Raw genomic sequence first — 27,677 nt, 5'->3', positions numbered from 1 at the left:
CCCTTCATCCTTGTTGCATACTAATCATATATGATGCATCTTTGCTTTCAAGGGCCATTGACACAGGTACTTTTGGGACCTTCAGAAGAACACAGCACAAAAATGATTGCCAAAATAGTAAACCTAAGGCCAGATGTACGACCCTTCCAATTTGCAAGTTGAAAATTGTGTCGTATTGCGACTCGCTATTAGTGACTCGCAAATTGGAATTTACAACAGTGTCTCAGACACCGTTTGCGATTCCTAATGGGGTCGCAAATTGCGTGCCTCATTAATATTGATGAGGCAGGTGCAATTTACAATCCCATTGGAAATAGCTAGCACTCCCATGGATGGTGGCCGGATAGGGTTTTTCAATAAAGCAGGTATTTTTTAATGCAGCCCATTTTCCTTTGAGGAAAACAGGATGCATTAAAAAAAATTAAAAATGAAACTTCACCATGGGACCACTGCCTGCTCTTAAAAAATATATTATTTGCCAGTCACAAGGGGGAAGTGGTTCCATGGGGACCCCTTCACATTTGCGAGTGTCTTACCACTCATTTGAAATGGGTGGTAAACTGTGAGTGTTTTAGGTTTGCAATTGCGGCTGCAAAGAACAAGTTACTTACCTTCGGTAACGCTTTTTCTGGTAAATACAGTATCTGCCTGTGGATTCCTCACCTTGTGAATATCCCCTTGTGTCAGCAACATTCGGAAATTCTTTTTGTAGCTTCGCACCGACGTTGACGACGTCACAGAGGCACGGCATCGCGTGCGACTCCGATGACGTCACCGACACCATAATAGGCCCACGCCGGCGTGATGACGTCAGTTCTGCCCTTTTTTCCGTGCCTTCGAGGCACACGGGCGGACCGACAACAGTAGATATATACACAGTATACAATAGTCAAGATAACACACACAGTGCAAAGACAATGCAGTAATTCAAGTTGAATAACATATATACATTAAAACATTGCCATTACCTAAGGCATAGAAGAGTGGACAACGGGGAGGCGGGTGGGCATGTGAGGAATCCACAGGCAGATACTGTATCTACCAGAAAAAGCGTTACCGAAGGTAAGTAACTTGTTCTTCTGATTAATACATCTGCCAGTGGATTCCTCATCTTATGAATAGAGTCCCACAGCAGTCCCCACTCCTGGAGGAGGGTGTCCACTTTGCTATACCAGAAAATCCTGGAGGACAGAACGTGCAAACTGTCCCTCCCTCCTCACTTTGGTATCCAAGCAGTAATGCTTCGCGAAAGTGTGGAGGGAGGCCCATGTCGCTGCTCTACAAATGTCCTCTACAGGAACACCTCTAGACAAAGCAGATGTTGATGACTTTGCTCTAGTAGAATGAGCCATTATACCCTCTGGAGGTTCCTTACCAGCCAGGGCGTAGCAGATCTTGATGCATAGTATGATCCATCTTGAGAGTGTGCGCTTGTGCACAGCTCGACCTTTCTTGCAGCCAGCAAATCCCACAAAGAGCTGGTCATCCACTCGATAGTCTTTAGTTCTATCAAGGTAAAAGCTCACCGCCCTCTTAGGGTCCAGACGGTGAAGACGCTCCTCCTCCTTAGAAGGGTGAGGGGGAGGATAGAAAGTAGGTAGGGTAATGGACTGTCCTAAATGGAAAGAAGTAACCACCTTAGGCAGAAAAGCAGCGCTGGTCCTGAGAACCATTCGTTCAGCATGAATGGTCAAGAACGGGGACTTAGAACTAAGAGCTTGAAGCTCACTGACCCTCCTTGACGAGGTAATTGCGACAAGAAAAACAGTCTTAAAAGACAAAAAGTCTCAAAGGACACCCGTGTAGAGGTTCAAATGGAGAACCCATGAAATATGTAAGAACCAGGTTCAAGTCCCATTGAGGCACAATAAAGGGAGTTGGAGGAAACGTATTTGTTAAACCCTTTAAAAATCTCAATACAACAGGAGATTTAAACAAAGATGGTTGATCCGATAAACAGATAAAAGCCGATAAAGCTGATAGATATCCCTTTACCGTAGCTACAGCAAAACCTTGCTGCGCCAATGAAAGAGCAAATTGAAGTATTTCTGACAAACAAGCTCTCAAAGGATCAACAGAATTCTCCCCACACCAGGATACAAATTTAGACCACCTATAAGAATAGATGGACTTGGTGGAGTCACGTCTGGCCGATAGAATGTCATCCACCACATCAGGTGGGAGAGAAAAGGAATTCTGGTTACCCCGTTCAATCTCCAGGCATGAAGGTGTAAGGTTTGGAGGTGGGGGTGTAGAACCTGCCCCTCCATCTGAGAGAGGAGAACTGCCCGGAGGGGAGACGGAGCGGCGGGCACGAGGAGAGGTAGAGAAGATCTGTGTACCACACCCTCTTGCCCAATCCGGGGCGACAAATATAACTTGGGCCCGGTCTTGGTGAATCTTCCTCAGAACCCGAGGAATCAAGGGTATGGGAGGAAATGCGTAAAGGAGATGTGAGTCCCAACTCAACTGAAACGCGTCCCCCAAGGCTCCCTGCATCGGAACCTGGAGGCTGCAGAATGACGGGCAGTGAGCATTCTCCGAAAGACGTGACAAACTATCACTGGATGAAGCCTCCACTCGTGGTCAGCCGAGAACTGCCGACTGAGACTGTCTGCACGCACGTTGAGAACTCCGGCCAGATGATTTGCCATCAGACAAATCTGATGATCCTGAACCTAGGACCAGAGACGCAGAGCCTCTCTGCAGAGACACTGCGACCCTACTCCTCCCTGCTTGTTGACATACCACATCGCAGTGGTGTTGTCCGTCAGGACCTGAACTGACTGACCACGAAGGGAAGGGAGGGAGGCTTGAGCGCCAGACGTATCGCCCGTAATTCGAGAAGGTTGATGTGAAGCAACCTTTCCTCTGGAGACCAAAGACCCTTGATCTCCAGATCCCCCAGATGAGCCACCGCTGGAGGAAGTTGGAAGGGCTTTCCTTGAGACAGGTTGCCTTCCACTCCCCGCCAAGTCAGATCCGCTGCAGCTTCTCTGGAGATCCTCACAGACTCCCTGAGATCTCCGTTGTGTTGATACCACTGCCTGCGGAGGCACCACTGGAGTGCCCTCATGTGCCAGCGTGCATGGTTGACCAACAGAATGCAGGAAGCCATCAGACCAAGCAGGCGAAGGACCTTCAGGACTGGAACGACCACTCCATTGAAAAATAAAGGAATCAACTCCTGTATGTCGCGAATCCTTTGAGGAGAAGGGAATGCACGACACACAGTTGTGTCCAGTACAGCACCTATGAACAGGTTGCGCTGGGAGGGCACCAGGTGAGATTTGGGTATATTTATCGAAAAAGCCAACCTGTGTAACAACTGAGTTGTCTCTTGTAGATGATGGAGCTCTATCTCTGGAGACTCTGCTTTGATCAGCCAGTGGTCCAGATAAGGGAATACCAGAATCCCTAACCTTCTGAGATGTGCAGCCACCACAGCCATCACCTTGGTGAAGACTCGAGGCGCAGTAGTAAGACAAAACAGAAGGACCGCAAACTGGTAGTGTTGCGACCCCACCGTAAAACAGAGATACTTCCTGTGCGACTTCAGGATTGGGATGTGAAAATACGCATCCTGCAAGTCGATCGACACCATCCAGTCCTCTTCCAGCAGCGCCTGAAGAACCTGTGCAAGGGTGAGCATCTTGAACTTCTCCTGCTTCAGGTAAAGGTTCAAGATCCTGAGATCCAGGATTGGACGAAGTCTGCCATCCTTCTTGGGGATCAGGAAATACCGGGAGTAGCACCCCTGACCCCTTTCCTGCTCTGGAACCACATCTATGTCACCCTCTTTGAACAGTACCTGTACCTCTTCCTGAAGGAGCAACAGATGGTCCTCCGAGCAAAAACCCTGGCAAGGAGGGTAATTGGGAGGTAATTCCCAAAAGGGAAGAGCATACCCATTCTCTACGAGATTGAGAACCCAAAGATCTGATGTAACCGATTCCCAATCCCTTAGAAGATAAGTAAGCCGACCCCCTACAGGACCTACATGATCCGGAATGGCGGATCTAGGGCTGCTTTGCTGTTGTAGGTGGGGGGTGGGTATTAGAGGAGGAAGTAGAGGAGGAGGAGGCTTGACGTCCACGTGGACGACCCCTTTGTCTACCCCTTTAGGACTTGTACAAAGGATTTTGTTGCTGCTGCTGCTGTTGGTTCTGCTTATAGGAACGAAAAGTAGATCTTCCAAAACCCTTGTACTTCTTGGTGAAAGAGCCTCTAGTCTGCAGACCCAAAGAGCTTGCTGTCGCTCTGCTAACTTTAAACCTTTCCGAAGCAGCATCAGCTTTCTTCCCGAAAAGGCCTGTGCCATCAAAAGGCAAATCCATCAGAGCAGCCTGAACATCAGCTGAAAACTCGGAAGTCTTTAACCAAGCAGCTCTTCTAGTGGCAATTGAAGACCCCATGATCCTAGCCACTGAATCCGCTGTGTCCACACCACTTTGTATGACCTGACGAGCTGCAGCCTGTGTGTCAGATACCACTTCACTAAAGTTCTTCCTATCCTCCTAAGGAAGCTTAGATGTTAACTTCTTCACTGTGTCCATCAAAGCATGAACATATCTGCCTAGCAGACAAGTAGCATTCGTGGATTTAAGTGCCATACTACTTGCCGAAAACACCTTTTTCGCATTTTGATCTTGCTTTTTAGAGTCTTTATCTCCAGGAACCTGGGGAAAAGCACCTGCCGATTTCTTTGAGCAAGCAGCCTGGACCACCAAACTCTCTGGCAGAGGATGAATAGACAAGAATTCAGGATCTCCAGGTGCCACCCTATAGCGTCTTCCAACTGATTTTGACACCGCATGTGCAGTAAGAGGCTTCTTCCAGACTTCCAATATAGGTTCAGTTAGAGCCTCAGTAAATGGCAGAGTTGGCTCAACCACAGAGGCTCGAGAATGGAGAACCTCCGTAAGGATGTTAGACTTGTACTCCACAGATGGTAAAGTCAAATTTAAGAGATCTGCAGCTTTCTTAATCACCACATGGTAAGGAGCCACATCTTTAGAAGGAGTATCAGCTACAGCGGGCAACTCCCATTCCAGTGAAAGTTCCAAACCACTTGCATCCTGCAACTCTTCAAAGTAATCCTCCTGATCCTGAGGTTCGCCTTCTTCAACCTCAGGTTCCTCATAATTCCTCTCCTCCATAAGACGTTGCCGCTCTACGCCTCGACCACTCTATCCGCATCTACGTCGTCGGATCCGGTAATGACTCCGACGGAGTCGGAGCCGGCGTCGAATGAGGAGCTGGAGCCTCCTTTGAATGAGAAGCTGGAACCGGCGTTGAACCTCGATTTGGATCCCGAGGTCGCTCCGGAGCCGGCGACGCCGTGTGCGGAGTCGATGACCTCGGTGGAGCCGAGCTATGCCACGGTGGAAGAACGGTGATGGATTAAACCCAGATCTTTTGACTGGGTGTGAGTGTTTGATTGGTTCAGATGCTCCGTCCATCACCACCCCCTTTTGTACCGCTTTTGGCCGCCATAAGTGTGGCAGGGTATGCTCAGACGTGAGTCCCTTGCTCACTTTGCCACTGGATTCAAGCAAGCCGGGCTGAAGATGGCTGTAATGCCAGAAACCGGTCCTCGGAAGCTTGTTTCCGGTCCAGGGAGGCATGGCTTGGCAGTTTGGGCTGGACTGTTCCCATGAGGCACAGGGTCAGACTGATTTGCATATGGCCATGTCTGAACTGGGGTGGCAGAGTGGGCTAAAGAACGGTCATGGATTAAACCCAGATATTTTGACTGGGTGTGAGTGTTTGATTGGTTCAGATGCTCCGTCCATCACCACCCCCTTTTGTACCGCTTTTGGCCGCCATAAGTGTGGCAGGGTATGCTCAGACGTGAGCCCCTTGCTCACTTTGCCACTGGATTCAAGCAAGCCGGGCTGAAGACGGCTGTAATGCCAGAAACCGGTCCTCGGAAGCTTGTTTCCGGTCCAGGGAAGGCATGGCTTGGCAGTTCGGGCTGGACTGTTCCCATGAGGCACAGGGTCAGACTGATTTGCATATGGCCATGTCTGAAATGGGGTGGCAGAGTGGGCTAAAGAACGGTGATGGATTAAACCCAGATCTTTTGACTGGGTGTGAGTGTTTGATTGGTTCAGATGCTCCAGCCATCACCACCCCCTTTTGTACCGCTTTTGGCTGCCATAAGTGTGGCAGGGTATGCTCAGACGTGAGTCCCTTGCTCACTTTGCCACTGCATTCAAGCAAGCCGGGCTGAAGACGGCTGTAATGCGAGAAACCGGTCCTCGGAAGCTTGTTTCCGGTCCAGAGAAGGCATGGCTTGGCAGTTCGGGCTGGACTGTTCCCATGAGGCACAGGGTCAGACTGATTTGCATATGGCCATGTCTGAACTGGGGTGGCAGAGTGGGCTAAAGAACGGCGATGGATTAAACCCAGATCTTTTGACTGGGTGTGAGTGTTTGATTGGTTCAGATGCTCCGTCCATCACCACCCCCTTTTGTACCGCTTTTGGCCGCCATAAGTGTGGCAGGGTATGCTCAGACGTGAGTCCCTTGCTCACTTTGCCACTGGATTCAAGCAAGCCGGGCTGAAGACGGCAGTAATGCCAGAAACCGGTCCTCGGAAGCTTGTTTCCGGTCCAGGGAAGGCATGGCTTGGCAGTTCGGGCTGGATTGTTCCCATGAGGCACAGGGTCAGACTGATTTGCATATGGCCATGTCTGAACTGGGGTGGCAGAGTGGGCTAAAGAACGGTGATGGATTAAACCCAGATCTTTTGACTGGGTGTGAGTGTTTGATTGGTTCAGATGCTACGTCCATCACCACCCCCTTTTCTACCGCTTTTGGCTGCCATAAGTGTGGCAGGGTATGCTCAGACGTGAGTCCCTTGCTCACTTTGCCACTGGATTCAAGCAAGCCGGGCTGAAGACGGCTGTAATGCCAGAAACCGGTCCTTGGAAGCTTGTTTCCGGTCCAGGGAAGGCATGGCTTGGCAGTTCAGGCTGGATTGTTCCCATGAGGCACAGGGTCAGACTGATTTGCATATGGCCATGTCTGAACTGGGATGGCAGAGTGGGCTAAAGAACGGTGATGGATTAAACCCAGATCTTTTGACTGGGTGTGAGTGTTTGATTTGTTCAGATGCTCCGTCCATCACCACCCCCTTTTGTACCGCTTTTGGCTGCCATAAGTGTGGCAGGGTATGCTCAGACGTGAGTCCCTTACTCACTTTGCCACTGGATTCAAGCAAGCCGGGCTGAAGACGGCTGTAATGCCAGAAACCGGTCCTCGGAAGCTTGTTTCCGGTCCAGGGAAGGCATGGCTTGGCAGTTCGGGCTGGACTGTTACCATGAGGCACAGGGTCAGACTGATTTGCATATGGCCATGTCTGAACTGGGGTGTCAGAGTGGGCTAAAGAACGGTGATGGATTAAACCCAGATTTTTTGACTGGGTGTGAGTGTTTAATTGGTTTAGATGCTCCGTCCATCACCACCCCCTTTTGAACCGCTTTTGGCCGCCTTAAGTGTGGCAGGGTATGCTCAGACGTGAGTCCCATGCTCACTTTGCCACTGGATTCAAGCAAGTCGGGCAGAAGACGGCTGTAATGCCAGAAACCGGTCCTCAGAAGCTTGTTTCCGGTCCAGGGAAGGCATGGCTTGGCAGTTTGGGCTGGACTGTTCCCATGAGGCACAGGGTCAGACTGATTTGCATATGGCCATGTCTGAACTGGGGTGGCAGAGTGGGCTAAAGAACGGCGATGGATTAAACCCAGATCTTTTGACTGGGTGTGAGTGTTTGATTGGTTCAGATGCTCCGTCCATCACCACCCCCTTTTGTACCGCTTTTGGCCGCCATAAGTGTGGCAGGGTATGCTCAGACGTGAGTCCCTTGCTCACTTTGCCTCTGGTTTCAAGCATGCCGGGCTTAAGACGGCTGTAATGCCAGAAACCGGTCCTCGGAAGCTTGTTTCCGGTCCAGGGAAGGCATGGCTTGGCAGTTCGGGCGGGACTGTTCCCATGAGGCACAGGGTCAGACTGATTTGCATATGGCCATGTCTGAACTGGGGTGGCAGAGTGGGCTAAAGAACGTGATGGATTAAACCCAGATCTTTTGACTGGGTGTGAGTGTTTGATTGGTTCAGATGCTCCGTCCATCACCACCCCCTTTTGTACCGCTTTTGGCCGCCATAAGTGTGGCAGGGTATGCTCAGACGTGAGTCCCTTGCTCACTTTGCCACTGGATTCAAGCAAGCCGGGCTGAAGACGGCTGTAATGCCAGAAACCGGTCCTCGGAAGCTTGTTTCCGGTCCAGGGAAGGCATGGCTTGGCAGTTCGGGCTGGACTGTTCCCATGAGGCACAGGGTCAGACTGATTTGCATATGGCCATGTCTGAACTGGGGTGGCAGAGTGGGCTAAAGAACGGTGATGGATTAAACCCAGATCTTTTGACTGGGTGTGAGTGTTTGATTGGTTCAGATGCTCCGTCCATCACCACCCCCTTTTGTACCGCTTTTGGCTGCCATAAGTGTGGCAGGGTATGCTCAGACGTGAGTACCTTGCTCACTTTGCCACTGGATTCAAGCAAGCCGGGCTGAAGACGGCTGTAATGCCAGAAACCGGTCCTCGGAAGCTTGTTTCCGGTCCAGGGAAGGCATGGCTTGGCAGTTCGGGCGGGACTGTTCCCATGAGGCACAGGGTCAGACTGATTTGCATATGGCCATGTCTGAACTGGGGTGGCAGAGTGGGCTAAAGAACGGTGATGGATTAAACCCAGATCTTTTGACTGGGTGTGAGTGTTTGATTGGTTCAGATGCTCCGTCCATCACCACCCCCTTTTGTACCGCTTTTGGCTGCCATAAGTGTGGCAGGGTATGCTCAGACGTGAGTCCCTTGCTCACTTTGCCACTGGATTCAAGCAAGCCGGGCTGAAGACGGCTGTAATGCCAGAAACCGGTCCTCGGAAGCTTGTTTCCGGTCCAGGGAAGGCATGGCTTGGCAGTTCGGGCGGGACTGTTCCCATGAGGCACAGGGTCAGACTGATTTGCATATGGCCATGTCTGAACTGGGGTGGCAGAGTGGGCTAACCCTTTTGTACCACGGTGGAATAGGCGCCGGCATAATCGTCAAGAAAGGCGCCGGAGCATAAGCTTGAGGCATGCCCAGATTAAATGACAATGGACCCATGGGACCAGCCGGTGCACCACAGGGGTACATTGCTCTCGCATATACGCCATACATGGCGTTAAGAAAATGCGAAGGGTCCTGACCTGGACCAGGAAACTCAGGGTACAAACCCACTGGTTGCCCCTGAAGAGGCTGTACTGTATTCGACTCCTCCTGTTCCACTTGTTCCTCGGGTTGGTGTACCGGATTCGCCGAACCCTGAGGAGCTTTAACTTCCTCTTCATCATGCACCGAAGACTGGTACGCCTCCGGAGACGGATTCGAATCCGGATTTGGTGTTGGATCCCGAGACTGCAAAGGCGAGGCCTCACCTTCAGGCTTACGAGCCGGAGAGGGAGATATCATGCCCTTATGATGTCTTCAAGAAGATGACTTCTTTTTCGAGTCCGACTCCCTGCCGGAATGGTGTCTCGAACTGTGCTTCTTCCTCTTATGCTTTCTTCGAGGAACCTGAAGCATGCCCCGAAGCCGACCTTGAAGCCGACTCCGACCTCGACCTCGACCGCGACCTTGTCTTCGACTTCGACTTCGACTTTGACCTCGATCGTCTTGATCTTGACCTCTTGGTAACCTTACCCTTAACTTTGGCAATAAGGAGTTTCACCTCTCGTTCTCGAAGAGCCTTTGGGTTCATCTTCGAACAGGAACGACAACCCTTGACGTCGTGATCCGAGCCCAGACACCACAAACAGTCACCATGAGGATCAGTAATGGACATCATCCTGGCACACGAGTCGCATGGCTTAAATCCTGTATTGTTCAATGACATCTTCGACAGAAGACAGCACTCCAAACAGAAACAGAACAAAAGTTCACAATAGTAACAAAGTTACTATCCACACAATAGAAGATCCCAAGAAACTGTTAGCGTCGACGACGCGGACAAAAGGGAACTGACGTCATCACGACGGCATGGCCCTATTATGATGTCGGTGACGTCACAGAGTCGCGCGCGATGCCGTGCCTCTGTGACGTCGTACACGTTGCCGCGAAGCTACAAAAAGAATTTCCGAATGTTGCTGACGCAAGGGGATATTCACAAGGTGAGGAATCCACTGGCAGATGTATCTATCAGAAACAATCGTACATTGAAGTGCAAGTCGCTACTAGGAAGGGACGCCCTTGGCACGCCCCTTCCAAATAATGAATCGCAAAGCTTATTTTGCAAGTCGATAATAGGTTTCTGACTCTCAAAATAGGGTTTGTAAATAGGACAGACCTATTTTGCGGCCGCAAACTGGACGATTTCCCGTTTGCGACCGGAAGAAACGGTCGTACATCTGGCCTCTAGTTAATAAAACAAATAGGGATTGGTTGAGACAGGTGTGTATTTTTTAGAATTAATATCATCCACACGTGGGAAGTAACGGTGCATATGATCTACGAGGTGCTTCACAGAAATCATCGAGGGTGTTAAAAAATATTCAAGTGGAAGCAAGTGTTGCTATTTGATGATTGCAGTTAGAATTTTGAAAGTGGCAAGCAAGAGGACAGCCGCACAGCTGCCATTCAGCTTGAAATAAGCAAAGGCCACTCTGCAAAGGAAAACTAGCTATGGTAATATTTACACGATTTCCATTTTCAGGCGAGATTCACAACTATTCAAGAAGGAACCCCTAATGATTAAATACCTGAGCGATACGGCGCTGGATCCGTAGACCTCTCTCACTGATGCCAAATCAGCTTCCAGCTGCGGGTGCTTGTGAAGTTCTCCATCAAAACTAACCTGCAAAAGGGAATGTGATATTTCTTTTTGGAAGTAACACATTGTAAACAGAGTATACTTTTGCACGCACATTAATGAAGCAATTATTTCACTTGCAAACTAAACTGTCTTTGATGATTGTGGCCATCGAATATAACCAACCCTTTTCCTTTCTGACTACTGCAATAATGCCGTACACCAAGATTTGCGAATTAATCGCATGCGTTGGCACCTTCTTACATTAAATCCAAGGAGGATATGAGAAAAGAAGTACAAAAACAGAAGGTATTTATTTGCCTACAACTGTAGCTCACACTGGGCTCTTTGGTTTATATGAAACGGCCCTCTCACAGTTTGCAAAAAATGATGCCTCCTTACACACACATTCCAATGACTTACAGCAAAGTGACTAGCTGTGACTAAAGCAAGTGCGATGGTCTAAGGTGGTTTAGCCCGATTAAAGGGATGGCACGGTAGATTCTCCAAAAGAGTTTGCACAAAAAAAAGGCAGAGGATTTACTACTACCATCTCACTCGAAATCAGGCCCTTGCTCCTACCAAGTTTTAGGAGTTCGGAAACATACACTTTCCTAATTGTTTTCTTATTTGTGTTTCTTTCTTTACGCTATCTGTGGACTTGGGTTTAATCTTTTAGCTGCTGAGGCCTTTCCCCCTGCAGTACTGAGACTTTTTTGATGTTTGTGCACTTTGGGCCAGATGAAGGTAATTCTATTTTACCGACTCATAAATACCGAATTTTACCGACGGTAAAAGTCGGTATTTACCGATTCGGTAAATACCGACCGGTAATGCCCATTCATTCCTATGGGCTTTGAAGCCCATAGGAATGAATGGGCATTACCGAATCGGTATTTACCGAATCGGTAAATACTGATTTTCACAAGGGTGCAGGGAGTGTCACTTTGACACCCTCTAGCACCCCCAAAGGTTCGGGTGCCATGTGGCAGGCATACCTGCCCTAAGGGCAGGTCTTCCTGTCATATGGCACAGGTGTGCATGCACACATGTGCATGCACACCGGAATCGGTATTTTACCATCAAATAGAATTTGATGGTAAAATACCGATTTTGTAATGCTTGTGGGACTCAGAAGAGTCCCACCTACATATCAATTTTACCGAATCGGTAAAAATACCGATTCGGTATTTTACAGAATCGGTAAATTTACCGATCGGTAAATTTACCAATTCTGTAAAATACAGGGCCCTACATCTCAAATTGCATTTACCGGTCGGTAACGGCCGAATTCGGCCGTTACCGACCGGTAAATGCCTACCTACATCTGGCCCTTTGTGCTTAAGCCTTCAGAACGTTTTTTTCCACAAAAAGTATCTAAAGGTACCAATGTTTGGAGGATGTTTACAATTGACAAAATATAGCATTTTGGCTGGACAAATGCAAACTAATGGCGTGCAAAAAATAAATGTAAGTAAAGTGAAAAAAATATTTATTTCCAAGAAATACATTCTTATAGAAAAACTAGCAGCCCGTCCCGACGTTGTCCGGGTATGAATTGCTGCCGGCCAGTAGTATATTGTTTTGTAGGATTTCGTTTTGATAGCATTTCTTATCTGTGACAGGCCTGTGAAACGCTAAAGTTCGCAATTCTAGAACTTGTGGCGGGAGGTGTGTCTAAAAGTGTATGTCGGTGCTGGCCATCAATGAGAGAGACCTGTGCATTTTTCAAATGGGTGGTGAAAAAATATGAGTATGTTGCAGGAGATGTGGGCCGCCGTGCCACCAATGTACTTAACGGGGGAGGGTAAACACCCATTATTCCTCAACTTTCTTTCGGCATACCATCACTCCGCATACTTTCATTACGAAAGTACCATGACTCCGCAATGCCAATATAACGCATGGCATTGCATTTTATATGCTTTTACCACGCATACATTTACAACGAAATTCGTTGTAAATGCATGAATGGTAAAAGCATGTTTTTTTTAATGTTTGGATAAGGTAAGTATGGGTATAGGGGTTTATGTTTTGGAGTACTGAGGTATATGTTTTGGGGTGTTTGGGTATTTTAAGGGTTCAGATATAGTTTTGGGTTATGGGGTACAGGGGTAGTTTTAGGGTTTAGGGATAGGTATGGGTTTTGGGGTACAGGGGTATTTTTAGGGTTCAGGGGTAGGTTTGTGTTTTGAGGTACAGGGGTATTTATAGGGTTCAGGGCTAGGTTTGGGTTTTGGGGTACAGGGGTATTTTTAGGGGTTAGGGATAGGTTTGGGTTTTGGAATACAGGGTATATAATTATAGGGTTAAGATGGGTTAGTGTTTAAGGGTGTTGGGGTATTTTAAGGAGTTAGGGTGGGTTATGATTATGGGGTGCAGGGGTATTTAAAGGGAGCAGGGTGGGATTAGCACACGATATGAGACATGGCATGAAGGGCGGAACGTACCACACGCCCCCAGCGTTTTTCATGCCCCCAGCACACTTCCACAGCACAGCGCAGACACGCCCACAAGGGACTACTTTTGCTGGCACGGTTCTTTTACCTTTTAAATGTATATGGTGGGCGTCTGCATAGCCTATGTCCTTCTGCTGAAACTGCCCTTTCCAACCCTGTATTGGGTGTTGTGATTGGTGCTGTGGTTCATGAGATTACCCGCCTCAAAGGTTTGGGCTCTCTCTTTATTATATTAGTATAGATACACACAATTCAAAAAAATACAGAATGTTATACAAGTAGGGGAATAGATTTGTGCTCTCCTGAGAGCTTACTTACGAAATACCTGAGCTCGTGGCTTTAAGATAGTGCAGATCCTTTATCCAGCTAGATTCTAGAGCTCTTTGCCAGATGGCACTCTTTATCTGGTCAGTCCAGGCCACTTACCCTCTTTCGGAGAGCAACTCTGAGACCCTCAAACACTTCAGCATCAATTATTTTCTAATATTATTTCTGGTACGCCGTGCTCTGACAGTTTATCACCAGGCGTCCCATCTTTAAGAGAAAAATAGAAGCACAAGGCTCAGGCATTCGCCAGGGAATTCCAGGCTACAGTTCGCTACTCCCTCATTACAGATTGAATCATAGCCTTTTAGGAAGTTCAAGGAGCAGTTTCAAAGAATTTTCTAAAGCTTCCCATGACACCGGCTATCCCAAGCCAACATCTCTGATCCATAAAGGGCCTGTGGGATTATTTTACCTAGTATAACTTTACTTAGTGGCTCAAAGGTATGGCTGCCAAAAGTATGCTCTAATCTTTTCACCCCATTCACTACTATGGAAAGAACAGGTCTCCAGGAAGTGATTTGTTTATCCCACCTCAAATCGTCTGAAAAGGTTACACCCAGATATTTGTACTCTCTAACATGCTCTATATGTACATCACCTTGGCACCACGTGAATCTTCATTTTCTCTTAGCATAAAACATTGTTATTGTCTTGTCAGCATTTATTGGTAATTTGTTTTCAAGACAATAGGCATGAGGCCCATCACAACCAGATCGTCCACATGCATAAAGCAACTAATATGCCTACCTCTACCTTTTGGTGATAAATTATGCGTACCACATAATGTCTGGATAAGGTCTGCAATGAAACGACTAAACAGCAGGGGTGCTAAAACGCACCTGTGTCACAAGCCGTTCTCAACCAGAATTTTCCAAGTCAGGATTCCATGCCCTTCGAGGTCAATCTATACCCAGTTACCACTGTGGAGCTTCATCTCCAGGCTCAAGAAGGCTCCAGATATCTTGAAATGCTATCATTTGCGGCAATGCGTGCCTCTGTCCACCCTGTCGAAAGCCACTCAGAAGTCACTGAAACAGCAGCAACCGGCTCCACTGACTTCTTTGCAACTCCCCACAGCGTGAAACAGTGGTCCATCGTGGAGTGATCTGGCCTAAAGCCTCTATGCCACGGTAGAATTAATCTGGTATTGAAGGCACAGGTCGCTAGGGGTTTTACAATGTTTGGGCGTAAAGTTTGGACAGGATATCTAAAAGAGAAATCAGGCGATAATTAGCTGGTTGATCCATTTTGACCTTTTAAAAATTAGCTGCACTATAGCTCCATTCCAAGATTCAGGAAAGCAACCAGTCAATGTTACCCATTGTAAAAACCTGCTCAATATGGATCCCCATTTTATTCTGTCTTTTTTAAATATCACAGTCCTAAAGCTAACAAAAACGAAGTCAGAAAAAACAGGAGGGTTGATGGCTAAAAGTTGGGGGAAAGCATGTTACGAATGTCAGGTCAAACGCCCCTCTATCCGGTCCCCCAGGGGTGGGCAGAAATACTGTAATGCCTCTTTTCATGGGGAAGCATGTCCTGATGCCTTTGCCAGACGTACCCAGACCATTTTTTTAACCATTCGTCCCTGGAGTTTAATAGCCTTTCTGACCTCGCCACAGGACCAGTAGTCAGATTCAGGATAACCCCCAATCTGCACTCCAACGATGGTAAGGGGTACAAAAAGGCTATAACAACCCGTAAGAAGTGCTTCCATTGTTTGATGCCAGGGTGGGTTGTCCCCAACCCTTGTTTTGTTTTATCAAATTCCACGATGTTTAATGGACTCTCCCCTGAGGCAGAAAAGCTAATCTACCCTTGGTATAGGAGGGAACCTACTCATACCCAGAGGGGCACTCCTCATAAAGGATATCCAAGGTGCCTAGTGGGTGATTCCATTCTTGGGGCTTGTGAACCGGGTATGATCCCTAATCAGATCTCCAATTGGGAGAGGTATCACTGGGGAGAGGTATTTCTGGGGAGCCTTTCTATTGGTACCTCTCCCACACAGATCAGTCTTCTGGGGGCAGAGTAATACCCCCTCCCCCAGCCCCGATACTGAAAGCAGACCATACCTAATGTCGCAGTATGCAGCGCACTATGCATCAAAATAACAAAAAAATAAACCTGGCTCACAAAAGATGCTCTTCCCTTATGTCCTGACTCTTTTAACTGAGAAAGTGTGGTGGATGTCAACAGGTTGTCTACCACATTCAAGTCGTTAAGCTTGATTTTGAGCTGAGGATCATGCTTCATTTTAGAGATCAATAAAGGGCTTGATCACAGTTAGTATTGCACCACAAAACCGCTGGGCTTCTTGTTATGTAGGAACACCAACAATCACATTCCGACTGTAGTGATAGTGCAAAATTAGCGCAAACTGTAGTTCCAACAGTTTGACCAATCAGACATATCATAACTGAGAACACAAATCATTTTTTCCATTTTATAATCTCAAAGGACACCACCAACTTCAATTGCAGATTGTGCTGGGAAGATTTTCGAATCCATGATTGTGCTCAGATCTAAAGGCTCCTGTTGGTCAGGCCTGCTGGGGTCACGTTTTTATGCTTAGGCACAAACCACGGTATCATCTGATTTATACACTATGGGTTTCTGCAGGTGACGGGATGAAGACTGGGTGTTTCATATGTTCCAGTAGCTCTGACGCTGCTCTATGCTTAGGAATGTCAACTCGTGTTGAAGTTGGGGATGTCTGTAGGTGTTGGGCCTAGTGCAGGATTTCATCTGTCTGCGCATACATTGATTCTAAATGTCTGGTTCTGGACATAGTTGATCACAAGTATAGAAGTACTTATAGCCAGGTTGTGGGCATAAGGTTTTAGTAGTTTGCATGATTACAACGGTGTCATTGTCATGAATATCTGTTGTGAGTTTATTATTGTGGTTTTTATACTGATAGATAACATAAGATCTCGTCATATCTCTTATGTTCTGCATTCTGCAAGGCATATGTTAGATTTGTTTCTGATATGAAGTACAGTGCTACAGTTGTCTTACCTTACAGAAAGATTAAAGTTCAAGATTAGGCTTTTGGATAGATTTTATATAACATCAATTCTAAATGTCCCTTGTATGAATGCAGCAGTTTCGAACATTTAATTATAGATTTCCCACCTTAGATTTTAAAAAAATCTCTTTAACAAGCTCACTTCTAATAAACTAGTGGGTGTTAATTGTTTATTTACATATAGTTGTGCTTAAAAAGTCAGAATTCAATACCTGTCCTCCATAGTAAAACTCTTCGGAGTCGTTGTCTCCTTCTGAGTCTTCTTCCACCGCACTACAGTGCCTTGACTCCTAAATAAGAAAAACAAAGGGAAAGTTAAAAAGAATCAAAATGTGCTGAACAATGAAATTATGCACAAGATGCGCATCAATATTTCTGGGGCTTAACTTTGAATTCCAGGAGTAAGCCCCAGAATTTCTACAAAAGAAAGTTATACCTATTTGTAGCAAACACTTGTCTATTGGTCCCTAAGTGTTTTATACTTTACCCAACGAAAACATTGTTGTATCAAAAACAAAAAACACAGAGCATCATTAAGGAAACTGTGACCCACATACAAATGCAAATGGTGCAGCTTGCCCTGTAATGCAGCTGACTACATTCAAGAAAGTGACCATCTTACATTTACCCCCGGATACACCACCACTCAAATGAGGGAATCTCCTTTGTATGTGCACATATTATTATTACAGAAAACTGCAAATTATGTAAAGAGGAACCATAGCTAATCTGAATTTCCACCACAAGGAGGACAATACATGTGCTCTTTTGTGAGGGTGCAATTACTGGTCTTAGGGTTTCTCCAAGACCTCACAATAGGGAGTTCAATCAAGGACTACTGCACGTCACTACTTTCAGTTGGGTTGGTGTGATAGTTTCAGTCCAACAGGAACATGCACACATCCTACCTATATTTCAAAATTGTGATCTTGCTTACTGAGAACTAGGCCTGGGTGTAGTTTGCTGAGCTTCCCTATGTGGAACTCCACAAAGTGACCAAAAAACTGTGCAGAGTTCCGCAAGTGGCAGAGAGCAGTGCGAACTGCCGCTCGCCCTGATCTTCCTGCCGCAAGAGGTAGTAATTCTACACGAGCGGTAGCTCCCCCTCTCAAATTTACCATTCATGAGCGGGGAAAAAACTCAGCTGCACTATGTGGAGCAGAGTTTTCTGCACTGCGCAAGCTCTGCGGAGGGCAGAAGAAAACTCAGCAAACAGAGTGGAGTTCACCGACCAGGTGTACTCAGAACCTCGACCAAGGAGAGCATGAATCATGGCTTTCCAAAATGGTTGAAGTCTGGGATTGCACATACTCTTGTATGAGCCTTCAGGGTATACCTTAAGGATAGGAGGGCCTCCTTGCACAAAGAGGGGAGTGTGTGAGTGCGTGTTTTTATTCTTTGCTCTGCACTGGCTTCAAAAAGATTATTTATCAGCAGTGATTGAATTAGGTATGCTTTGAGTTGATAGCCTGTCCTTTGCTGTAATGTGTATTTTCTATTTTACAATTGCATAGATAATAAACACATAATTTAACAAATATTCACTAAACAAATTGAATAATATCTCAGATTAAACCTTTAGAAAATCTCAAACACTACTGCAATAAAAACCAGAGCACACACTAATTTCTTCTAATTTACTGCAATTGCACCTAGCTATCTTCCATGACTCTGGTTTCTCATCCACATTTCGTTTTCTGTCACTCCAGCTGGATTCATGATCCTGAGCTTGGCATTTTTTGCATTTAGTAATCATTTATTACCCCAGCTTCACATAATATTCTCCCACTTAGAAGGAAATATACATATATTTCACGTAACCGGCTTCCGTCTGGAGAGAAGTGAGAAGGGATTGCATTTACAATTCTATGGAATCATCTGTGGTCATGGCTTCTCTGCTTTCATTTGAGTTGTATCGAAATGAAGCTCATCGTCATTTGTCTGGACTAGTAGGGCGTGCAAGCCTGAACGCTCTCAGAGTACTATGAATAACTATTCTGTAACAGCTGACGTCTACGCTGTGGAATAGCATTTCTGACCTGCATTAATCGGGGCACATCTGATTTGGTTGTCCATTTCCCTGGTTGTAATACATCTGATTACCAGTTCGGGTCCTTCAATCAAATGCGGTGCCAAAAATCGATGATTGGAAATCGATGGGGAATCTGCAAACCATAACCAGCAATTCCATCTAAAGGTGACACGAGAGCAATCCACCTCAATCCTCAGTGCAGTACAGCATGCGATTGTCTAGTATATTATCTACCAATATGCCACTACTCCTTATGTAGGCAGCTTTTTAGGTTTCGACCTGGCCGGAGCACTGCGAAGCAGTGCCCCGCCCAGGCGAAAGCTATTGTTTACACTATGGGGGACTTGAATCCGCCCCTTCCTCCATTGGCTAGCTCCATAAATGGAGGCTAGCCATTGGGAGACAGAGGCTGTCAATCACGCTTTCCCCGTGAAAACGCGATTCGGGGGCGTTTCTGTGTCTTTTTTTAAGTACCGCCCTCTCCTCTTCCCATTGGCTGGAATTTTACCTTCCAGCCAATGGAAAGGGGAGAGCACGAAAAACACGCCCCCGAATCTGCCGGCCGAGACACCCCCGTGACGTCATTCCCGGGCCGCGCTGTGATTGGCTGCCGGCCGGGGACCTGACTTGTTTGTTTGTTCTCTCCTTTATGAGGTAAGTTGTGCCCCCTCCTGCCTGCTGTCCGTGTCTTTTTCACCCCCCTCCCGCCCGCTGTCCGTGTCTTTTTCACCCCCCTCCCGCCCGCTGTCCGTGTGTTTGCCCCCCTCCCTTCTTTATATGCAAGCATGCATAATCCTGCAGGCAGGACGGAACCATAAAGCGATAATCCACACGAGCAGGCGGCAGCAAGGGATGCCGCAATCTGTCACCCCCTGGTGCTGCGAGAGGTAACGGACCGGTCGGTGGGTCCGTGCGCACACACAATGCCGAGGATGGAGACCCCCCTGCCTCCCTGAGGACCCCGAAGCTGTGTGCGCGAGGCCTCGGTTACTCCCTTCAGGATTTTATCCCTTCGCTCGCGAAGCAGCAACCCTCTTCAGTGGCAGGGCGGAATCCTACCCCACACACCCAGTCTGGTCCGATGCACCACCCGGAGCCATGCAGGCACAAACTGGCACGGCCGGGCGGAGCAGGGTATCCGCAGATGGCAAATACCAATTTCAGAGGTGACAGCAAATGCAAGAGGCGCTGCAGCCGATACCAGCTCCAGAGGAGGCGGGAGCAGAAGGAGGGTCTACAGGGGCGTGCAAACCATAACAATAAAACACCCAGCTGGCCACCTCCTCATCCTTCCCCTCGCTGGCTGCTGCCCCAGCGTAAAGGATGCGGCAGGCAGCGCGCGATAGCCGGCCATTCAACCCGCTCTAATGGCAATGCGGTGTGTGTACGAGCGGCGGATCCGCGGGCTTCCCCCGGGTCCTAGAGCGCACCCGTTCGCTGCCTGGTCTGAACCAGGCTCAGCTGACAGCTAATACAATTATCACAACCTGTCAGCTGGGATTGGCTGTCCGCCTGCCAGCCTCGTTGGCAAACGGCGGCCGCAGTCCAAGGGAAAAGGCGAGGCCCGAAGTCAACATTAGCTCAATTGAATTGCCTCTGAAATACTGTTTACTGTTGACCAAAAAATGTTTATTATGCCCCCCTCCCGCCCGCTGTCCGTGTCTTTCTTTTCGCCCCCTCCCGCCCGCTGAATTTCCTACTGAATTTCAAGGAGCGTGATGCTATACTGCGCATTTCTCGTCAGAAGGGTATCATAAACTACTAGGGAAATGTTCTGTCTTTTTATCCCGATTTTATGGCCACAGTCCAGGCGGCGCGGAAAGAATTTTAAGGTGTCAAAAAACTACGAATGAAAGAACAAATTCCCTATGCAATGCTTTACCCCGCTCGCCCTCATATAAACACAGATGAAAATGCAAAGATATTCGCAACCCCGAAACTAGCTATGGATTTCGCCAAACCTCTGAGACGGAAAAAGCAATCTTCTATCACTACCTCTGATGTTGATGATTGATATACATACTAGTTCTATGCACCTCGCCCACTCGGCTACAGGCGTGGCCACATTTGCCTGAAAACATGTTACTTATCTGTATTATTGTGTTGGGTGGCGAGGTCGGCAGACCCGACTGGTGCTTGTATACGATGCAATGGCTAGTCTCACAAACGAGCTTCTGTTCATTTTTATTTGTCTATAATGTCACCTGTATTTTCCATTGTGTTCGTGTCTTTGTTTTCGCCTGTACCTCTGGTGATGCAAAGGAGGAGTGTACTAACATGGGTAGCACTACACAAGAACATGGGAAATGACAAACTAATGGTAACTTCCAATCTAAGAAATGTGTTTGTAATTGGTGATTCTTGTTAATTAAGACCATCTTTAGTTTGTAGGTTTCGTTTGGGTGGAAGTCTTAAAGCAGCACATGCGGTTTATGTGCGGCGAACTGGTTGCACCTATTCAATGGACAGTTTTTCACCCACGGCCAGTTGTTGCTGGACACTTACAAAACAGTGGTCTCCAGTCTGATTCACGTTTATGGAGAGAGTTGCTCGGAGCTGTCTAAAACTGCCTTACCTTTTGTGCTTTTTGCTTTCTAATGTAAGAAGTTGATTCGGTGTTCGGATGTGTGGGCAGTGCAAAATGTTTTGTTTGTTCGTTTTTTCCCCCTCAAAGCACATTTCTGTAACGGGGAGGCTAGTGTTGGTAGCAGGTTTAAGGGAAATTCTGGTGCTCAGAAAATGCACGACAGGACCTTTTAGTATCAGTTTTCAAACGACTTGAAAACATAGCGTCTGAATTTGTCCTCACTTTGTTTTTACTCCAGAGGCTGCCTCCCCCAGTGGGAGTGTTGCCCGCTTCCCTCGCTGCTGTGCTGTGTTTTCATCCTCCTTTGAAGCAGGTCTCTCTGGGGATTTCTCGGGTGACTGTCTTTTGGCCAGTCTTAGATGGTAAAGCTATTGGAACTTGTGCATTCTGTTTTTATTCACGTTTAACATGCCTGTTTTTCAGATCTCCTGGTCCCCTCGTTGTTTTCCGAGTCTTACTGAAACGTTATTTTTATGTGCAGCACTTAGATGCGTTTGTAATCAAACCAGACTTTCAAAATTCCCATGCGTGGGCATTTTCTTGCCTTACTTGTATGGAATTGTATACAGAAACGTGCAAGAAACTGGTATGAATTTAAAGGCCCGGTGTCCCTTATTCTGGCGTTTTTGAAGTGTGCACTGTCTAGGTTTAATACTATGTGCTGCCCATTGTTCTCACCTTTAGCACGAGCCTCGGGGTGTAAACAGGCGGTCACAGGAGGAAGAAATACTGCTGGGTAGGTGCTCCGGACTCCTTTAAATAGAAATGAATCTCCCCCCAACCCTGGTGTCCGGTGTAAATACGTTCTCTTAAAGTGCCTGGTAGGTTCACGAGATTCATGTGGATGAACCAAAACTTGGGGATACATGTAACATGGTATGAAAAAATTTATCGTGATATTCTGTCAATGCAAGTAGGAGGGCGGAGGTGGTACTGTTTATCAAGTAATGAGCATGGGCGGGAGGTTTTTAGGTTTCGCCTGTGTGTGTTTGTGACTGCTCCTGGGTGTGTGTGTGTGTGTGACTGCTCCTGGGTGTGTGTGTGTGTGTGACTGCTCCTGGGTGTGTGTGTGTGTGACTGCTCCTGGGTGTGTGTGTGTGTGACTGCTCCTGGGGGTGTGTGTGTGTGACTGCTCCTGGGTGTGTGTGTATGTGACTGCTCCAGAGTATGTGCGTGTGTATGTGACTGCTCCAGAGTGTGTGTGTGTGTGTGACTGCTCCAGTGTGTGTGTGTGTGTGTGACTGCTCCAGTGTGTGTGTGACTGCTCCAGTGTGTGTGTGTGACTGCTCCAGTGTGTGTGACTGCTCCAGTGTGTGTGACTGATCCAGTGTGTGTGTGTGTGTGTGACTGCTCCAGTGTGTGTGTGTGTGTGTGACTGCTCCAGTGTGTGTGTGTGGGGGGGGGGGGCTTTGGGTGTGGCTGGCTCTGGGTGTGTGGGGCTGGGTCTGTCTGTGTGTGTGTGTGTGTGTGTGGTAGCAATTGCTGTCTGCTGAGGTCGTCCGTAGGGTACAATAGTTCTCACATTTGCGAGAGGTTAAACTATTGGCAATGTAAACTTCTCCAAAGGAGAAACCGTTGCATTGTAAATGCTTGTTTGTCTTCTTCCCTACCTATTGTTAGAACTTCTAAAAGTGTTTCAATGATAATTGTTCTGGTTTACAGGGATACAATGAATGTCCTGAAATAGATAACATGCCAGGTGCAGTCTGCTTTTCACCTCGTTTGCCATCTATCTTGCATACTTAGGAATGAGGGTTCCCAGTCAATGATGCTAAATTTCCGGATCTTCTGAGTGAGGCTGGAGGTGAATGATCCATAAAGGTGTACGAGAATTTGAGGCCTCTTATTGCTCATCAGCCCTTGACACACATGCACACACAGAATAGAGTCCACCAAACACTGATAATCCCTGAAGGATCGATGACAGCTCCATATTATCTGAGGAACAGACTGTGGGAGAATCTGTTCATTATCAATGGTGGAATTAGTTCTGTAATTAAGCACAATAAACCCACAGGAAACTCTCAGGTAAATACACATACAAATATTAGCCGTAATTTCGCCAGCAGTTTTGTAGACATTAGAGCAACTCAAGACATTCAGTCAGAACGAGAACAGTCTCCAGGAAAATCCCTCTCGCTCAGTTAGAAGGCTAAGCAAAGAAGCTACACTTGAGGTTGAAAGATTTCAAAGGTTGATTTTTGCCATATGCTAGTTAGATAATTTTGTAAGTTTCCAATATTTTGCTCCCCTTGTTGAATTTGACACACCACTTTGCATCAATTTTCTGATACTTAACGCATTTTCGATTTAGAAGCGCCAGATTTCTCAGAGGGGTGCTTTATTTATTTTTTAGGAATTTTTCACTAATAGCCAGAGTTCACTCAAACGAGAGGCCAGAGAACATAAGCAAAAGAGAAGAATTAGATGTCTAAACATTTGCTTTTCCCATCCATTAGCTTACGCTGCTATAACCAAAAGGTTTATAGTTTGAGTCTTCAAGGTTGCACACCTGTGAGATTTACTTTTGGCTATAACAGAATACGAGCACCTGTCAGAACTTTTATTAGTCTCTTTTTACAAGTATAGGAACAGCACCTTCTGCTTCATTGATCATTTTCCAAAAGAAACAAAGAAAAGTAAAATAATTTACTGCATGAAAATTATTTAAAGTACACCGTTAGCAGAAGTAAATGAGAAACACTAATAAGTCAGCATTAGCTAGCTGCATGCCCAACTGCAAGTACAGGAGCTCAGCTAGAATTAACCATTCTAAATTAATTACTCCTGGAGTAGGCAACACCGGTACACTAGAAATCGGTGCCGATTATTACCTAGGGAAACAGTCGAAAGCAAATCTGGGATACACGCTGGGTATCTCGGGGCTGAGAGTCAATAACACCACAGCACTCGCCTCCTTGGATTTCTGAAATGGGACACTCCTCAAAGTTTATCACAGTTTCTCCCCTCCCCTCCAATTGTTCTATCTATATAGTCTAACTCACAAGGACCTCTTTTGTTTTGTCATGGGAACCCTCCCTCAATTGATCTAGTGACACAGAGTCGAGGTCTACCCTCAACCAACTTTGTATCTGTTATGTTACTATGTAGGCTTAAGGTGCATAAGTTGAATTTATTGCTCTGTCATTGGAAGTGGTAAATGAATTTTACAGGACTTCTCACTGCTTGCGGACAATTGTCAGACCACATTCGGAGGGACCAGAAGAAGTAGGGGTAACTGGCCTCAGCCTGTGGGGATGGGGTCATCTGCTGTTGATGTCCAGGAACCCATCCTACTATGGCTCTGCAAAAGTACAACCTCTTCAGCACTTGACTCTCAGTTGTAGTGAAGATGAGCATTAACAGGGTTCTCTGGGAGCTAGCATGAAGGTGTGCAAAGTCAGCACTCAACACTCATGCAGTAGTGCAATAACAGAATTTCCAACCTACTCCTTTATTTTGGTAGAAAATAGTCCTTTAATCGATACTCTTAAAATGTAACCTGATAGCACCTAAAAGTTACAATTCTCATATAGGTGCTGTGTTACTGCACCTTGTAATCTGCCCCACCTCACCACCTTATTAGATGCACTTGCCCTCTTTGGTATGTCTAAGAAGGCCTCCCCCCGGGAGCTAGGGGACCTTAGGGCATGTCTCCAGGATTAGGTGCAGATTACTTCAGATCTCAGTTCTAGCACTCCCCTCTCAAGCAGGTCTCTGCTATTGTATAGTCACACCACAGCGCAGCTCTTAGAGTTCATTTCTTGCATCAGACAGGGACCAGTAGAATGAGTTTTACCTCACTCCTTCTTCTGTGAGGAGCTGTCTGGATGGTCAGAATCAGGTTTGGTTAGTTATGCTTTCCTTGGTCCTCTCAAGGGTTTTCTCCAGACAGCCTGTATGTAGAGTGATGCTCCAGCCTGAAGTACCCACAAAGAGTGAGGTTTCATGGGCACACTGGTAGTGATCAGGAAGGTGAAAAAAACTGGGTTTTTGGGATCTTTCTAACCCTGAACACAGTTCACCAATATTTCATCTTACAGAGGTTAGAGAAACCTCACATTCGTGGCACCATCATACACCAGATCCCTTCCTGTGGTACAAGGCTCAAGTTTCCAAAAACACGGACCAATTGCACGTCTTTACATCTGCACCTAGTCTGAGAGAGACAGGAAGAAGAATGATCACAGCATGCAGATTCTGGAAGACTGTTCGATGAGTCGCAATGCAGTCAAGTGTTTGCATTTTGAAGAAAGTGTTTCTTGTGGCTCGGGCCAATTGGGGAACCAATGATAAGATGGAGTACATGATCACGTTAAGTTTAATTCAGCAGATTCCACCACAGGAGGGCATTGTTTCTGGGGCCTGATGGTTATAGGGTGGTGATTTTTCCAGAGCCCGCAAGTTATGATTTAAGTTGTGAATAAGTTCAGTTTTAGGTGGTTCCTCAACAGCCATTAGCTGAAAGCACAGAGGGAGTAGGTAATACTGAGGTATATATGTGGAATGGGATTCTCAGCTTCAGATTTGTTTTATGCATCAATGGGGAAGTTTCATCATGTTAGGATTAAGCACTTGCTGAGGCCTGGTGGCAGGCTATTATGTACTGTTGAAGAATGCAGAAATTATCATTCTTAGTGGCACACCAAATTTAGTGTGAAAGTGAACTGATGTGAAAGGAGACAGGATGATGATGCTTGATTTATCACTAAGGTAGGAAGGGATCTGGAGTAATGATGGTACTATGGATGTAAGATTTCTCTAACCTCTGTAATTGGAATATTGGTGAACTGTTTTAAAGGCAGGAAGCAGTAGACCAGCAACAATATTTATGTCCACAATTCTGTTCAGATCATCACAGATGGAGATCAGGAGAATGTTAGTACCTCTGCCAAGGGTAAACATGCTTTATTCACTGACGTAAATTACTTTCTTCTATGATGTTGGAAATCAAAGTAAAGGCACTTTTTCCAAAATCAGGCCATTGGAGTTTGGTTAATAATTTATTTATTTATTTATTTAAAACATTTATAGAGCGCAACTGTCGCCTGGCAGGCATCCTGGCGCTAGAGTAGCTTACTCCTAAGATAAAAAAAAACTAACTAACTAACTGTGTTGAGGATGTTTTTGCTGAGTGGCCTGATAGAGGTATTGCGGTCAGAGCGATCGATGCCCTAAATTTGAACACTGTTGATGAGTGGAAAATGCCATTACTGCGTGATGACCCCAAACTTTTCACATTTTGCCGGACCCTATATTTTTGATAGATTTAGAACTCAATGAAATTTATCTCTGTTAACCAGTAGAAAAGTGCTTGAGCACCCTTCTTTAACATCGTTGAATTGGCTTATTCCTAATTAACACATTTAACTTGCCTATAAGTCTCTATATATGGTGCAGAAAGTGCTGAATGTTAAATGCTACCAGTGAAATGCAGCGCCTATTGTGCCATCCACCACTGTGGCAGTGCAAACATATCTTCACTCCTACCCTTTATAACCTGACTGTTGCTGTATAAGTTTGCACTGAGATCTGTCAAAATAAACACTTTTAAATATAAACCCTTTTGTATGTCTTGTAGCCCGCAATGTAGTGTACATGGGATTTTAAAGTGGGGTATGTAGCAGTTACCATGTCCATACAGTGACAAGGTCCTAAAAGATATTATCATTGTGGTAGGCCTAGCTGTCCTATTTAGAAAACCACAGTACCAATAACAATAATATTACAGTATCAAGGGAATGGAACCAGATAGAAAAATAATCAAGCAACTATTTTTAATAGTTATTAAAATTCAAATTAATGGTGAAGTCGTTTTCTAATAGATAGTAAGGAAGAATAACTCTAAGAAGGTTACCTTTTTCCTGCCTTATGTTCCAACAGGCTAATTTGCACTAGTACTCCAGCTTCTCCCAGCCAGTGATTATACTTGAATAGGGGTGAAAAGGTGTGAAATGCCTCCCAGGAGCCAATATTAGGCATGCCTGATTTGGCAGAGGTGACTCCTCTGAACTCCACAGAATAGACTGGGTGGGGTCTGAGTGCCTCCTTTTGACAGTGCAGTGTCAAATACGGCTTGACACGTCTGTTGAGTCACATATAACACTTGGGGCACATTTAAAACTGGATTCAAAGGCAATTCTTGTGGTTCCCTAGTCTGGTTGCAGAAGGACACTGATTTTGTCTTACCAGACCTCTGTTTCTGGTTTTACTTATATAACATGGGGGACAATCGAAAGAGAGAGCACAGGATGACAAGACAAATCTTGTGCATCCACTGTCCGGTTGCTGAAGCACCCTGCTTTTGCCCTACCCCATTTCGGTCTCTGTGTCTGTTGTAGGTAAAGTACCTGCTCCAAACTGGATTTTACAGTTATATGTGGGAGGAAACTAGGATTA

The 27,677-nt window shown here is 46.4% G+C and overlaps 1 protein-coding gene across 1 annotated transcript in view; it reads right to left on the bottom strand.

Annotated features, from left to right (window-relative positions):
• The window catches only part of PARP8 (poly(ADP-ribose) polymerase family member 8), a 759,201-nt gene that overhangs the window by 446,347 nt on the left and 285,177 nt on the right, over nt 1-27,677 (bottom strand). Inside the window, exons 6-7 of the mRNA XM_078675052.1 lie at nt 16,872-16,949; nt 10,793-10,887 (exon numbers count right to left, since the gene is read on the bottom strand). Of these exons, the coding sequence (XP_078531178.1) occupies nt 10,793-10,887; nt 16,872-16,949 (173 nt within the window). The remainder of the gene's footprint in view (nt 1-10,792; nt 10,888-16,871; nt 16,950-27,677) is intronic.

This window comes from Lissotriton helveticus, chromosome 2_1 (assembly GCF_964261635.1).
Source record: "Lissotriton helveticus chromosome 2_1, aLisHel1.1, whole genome shotgun sequence".
Taxonomy (NCBI): domain Eukaryota; kingdom Metazoa; phylum Chordata; class Amphibia; order Caudata; family Salamandridae; genus Lissotriton; species Lissotriton helveticus.
The sequence above is the reverse complement of the archived record's forward strand: the minus strand, read 5'-3'. Positions and strand labels throughout refer to the sequence as shown.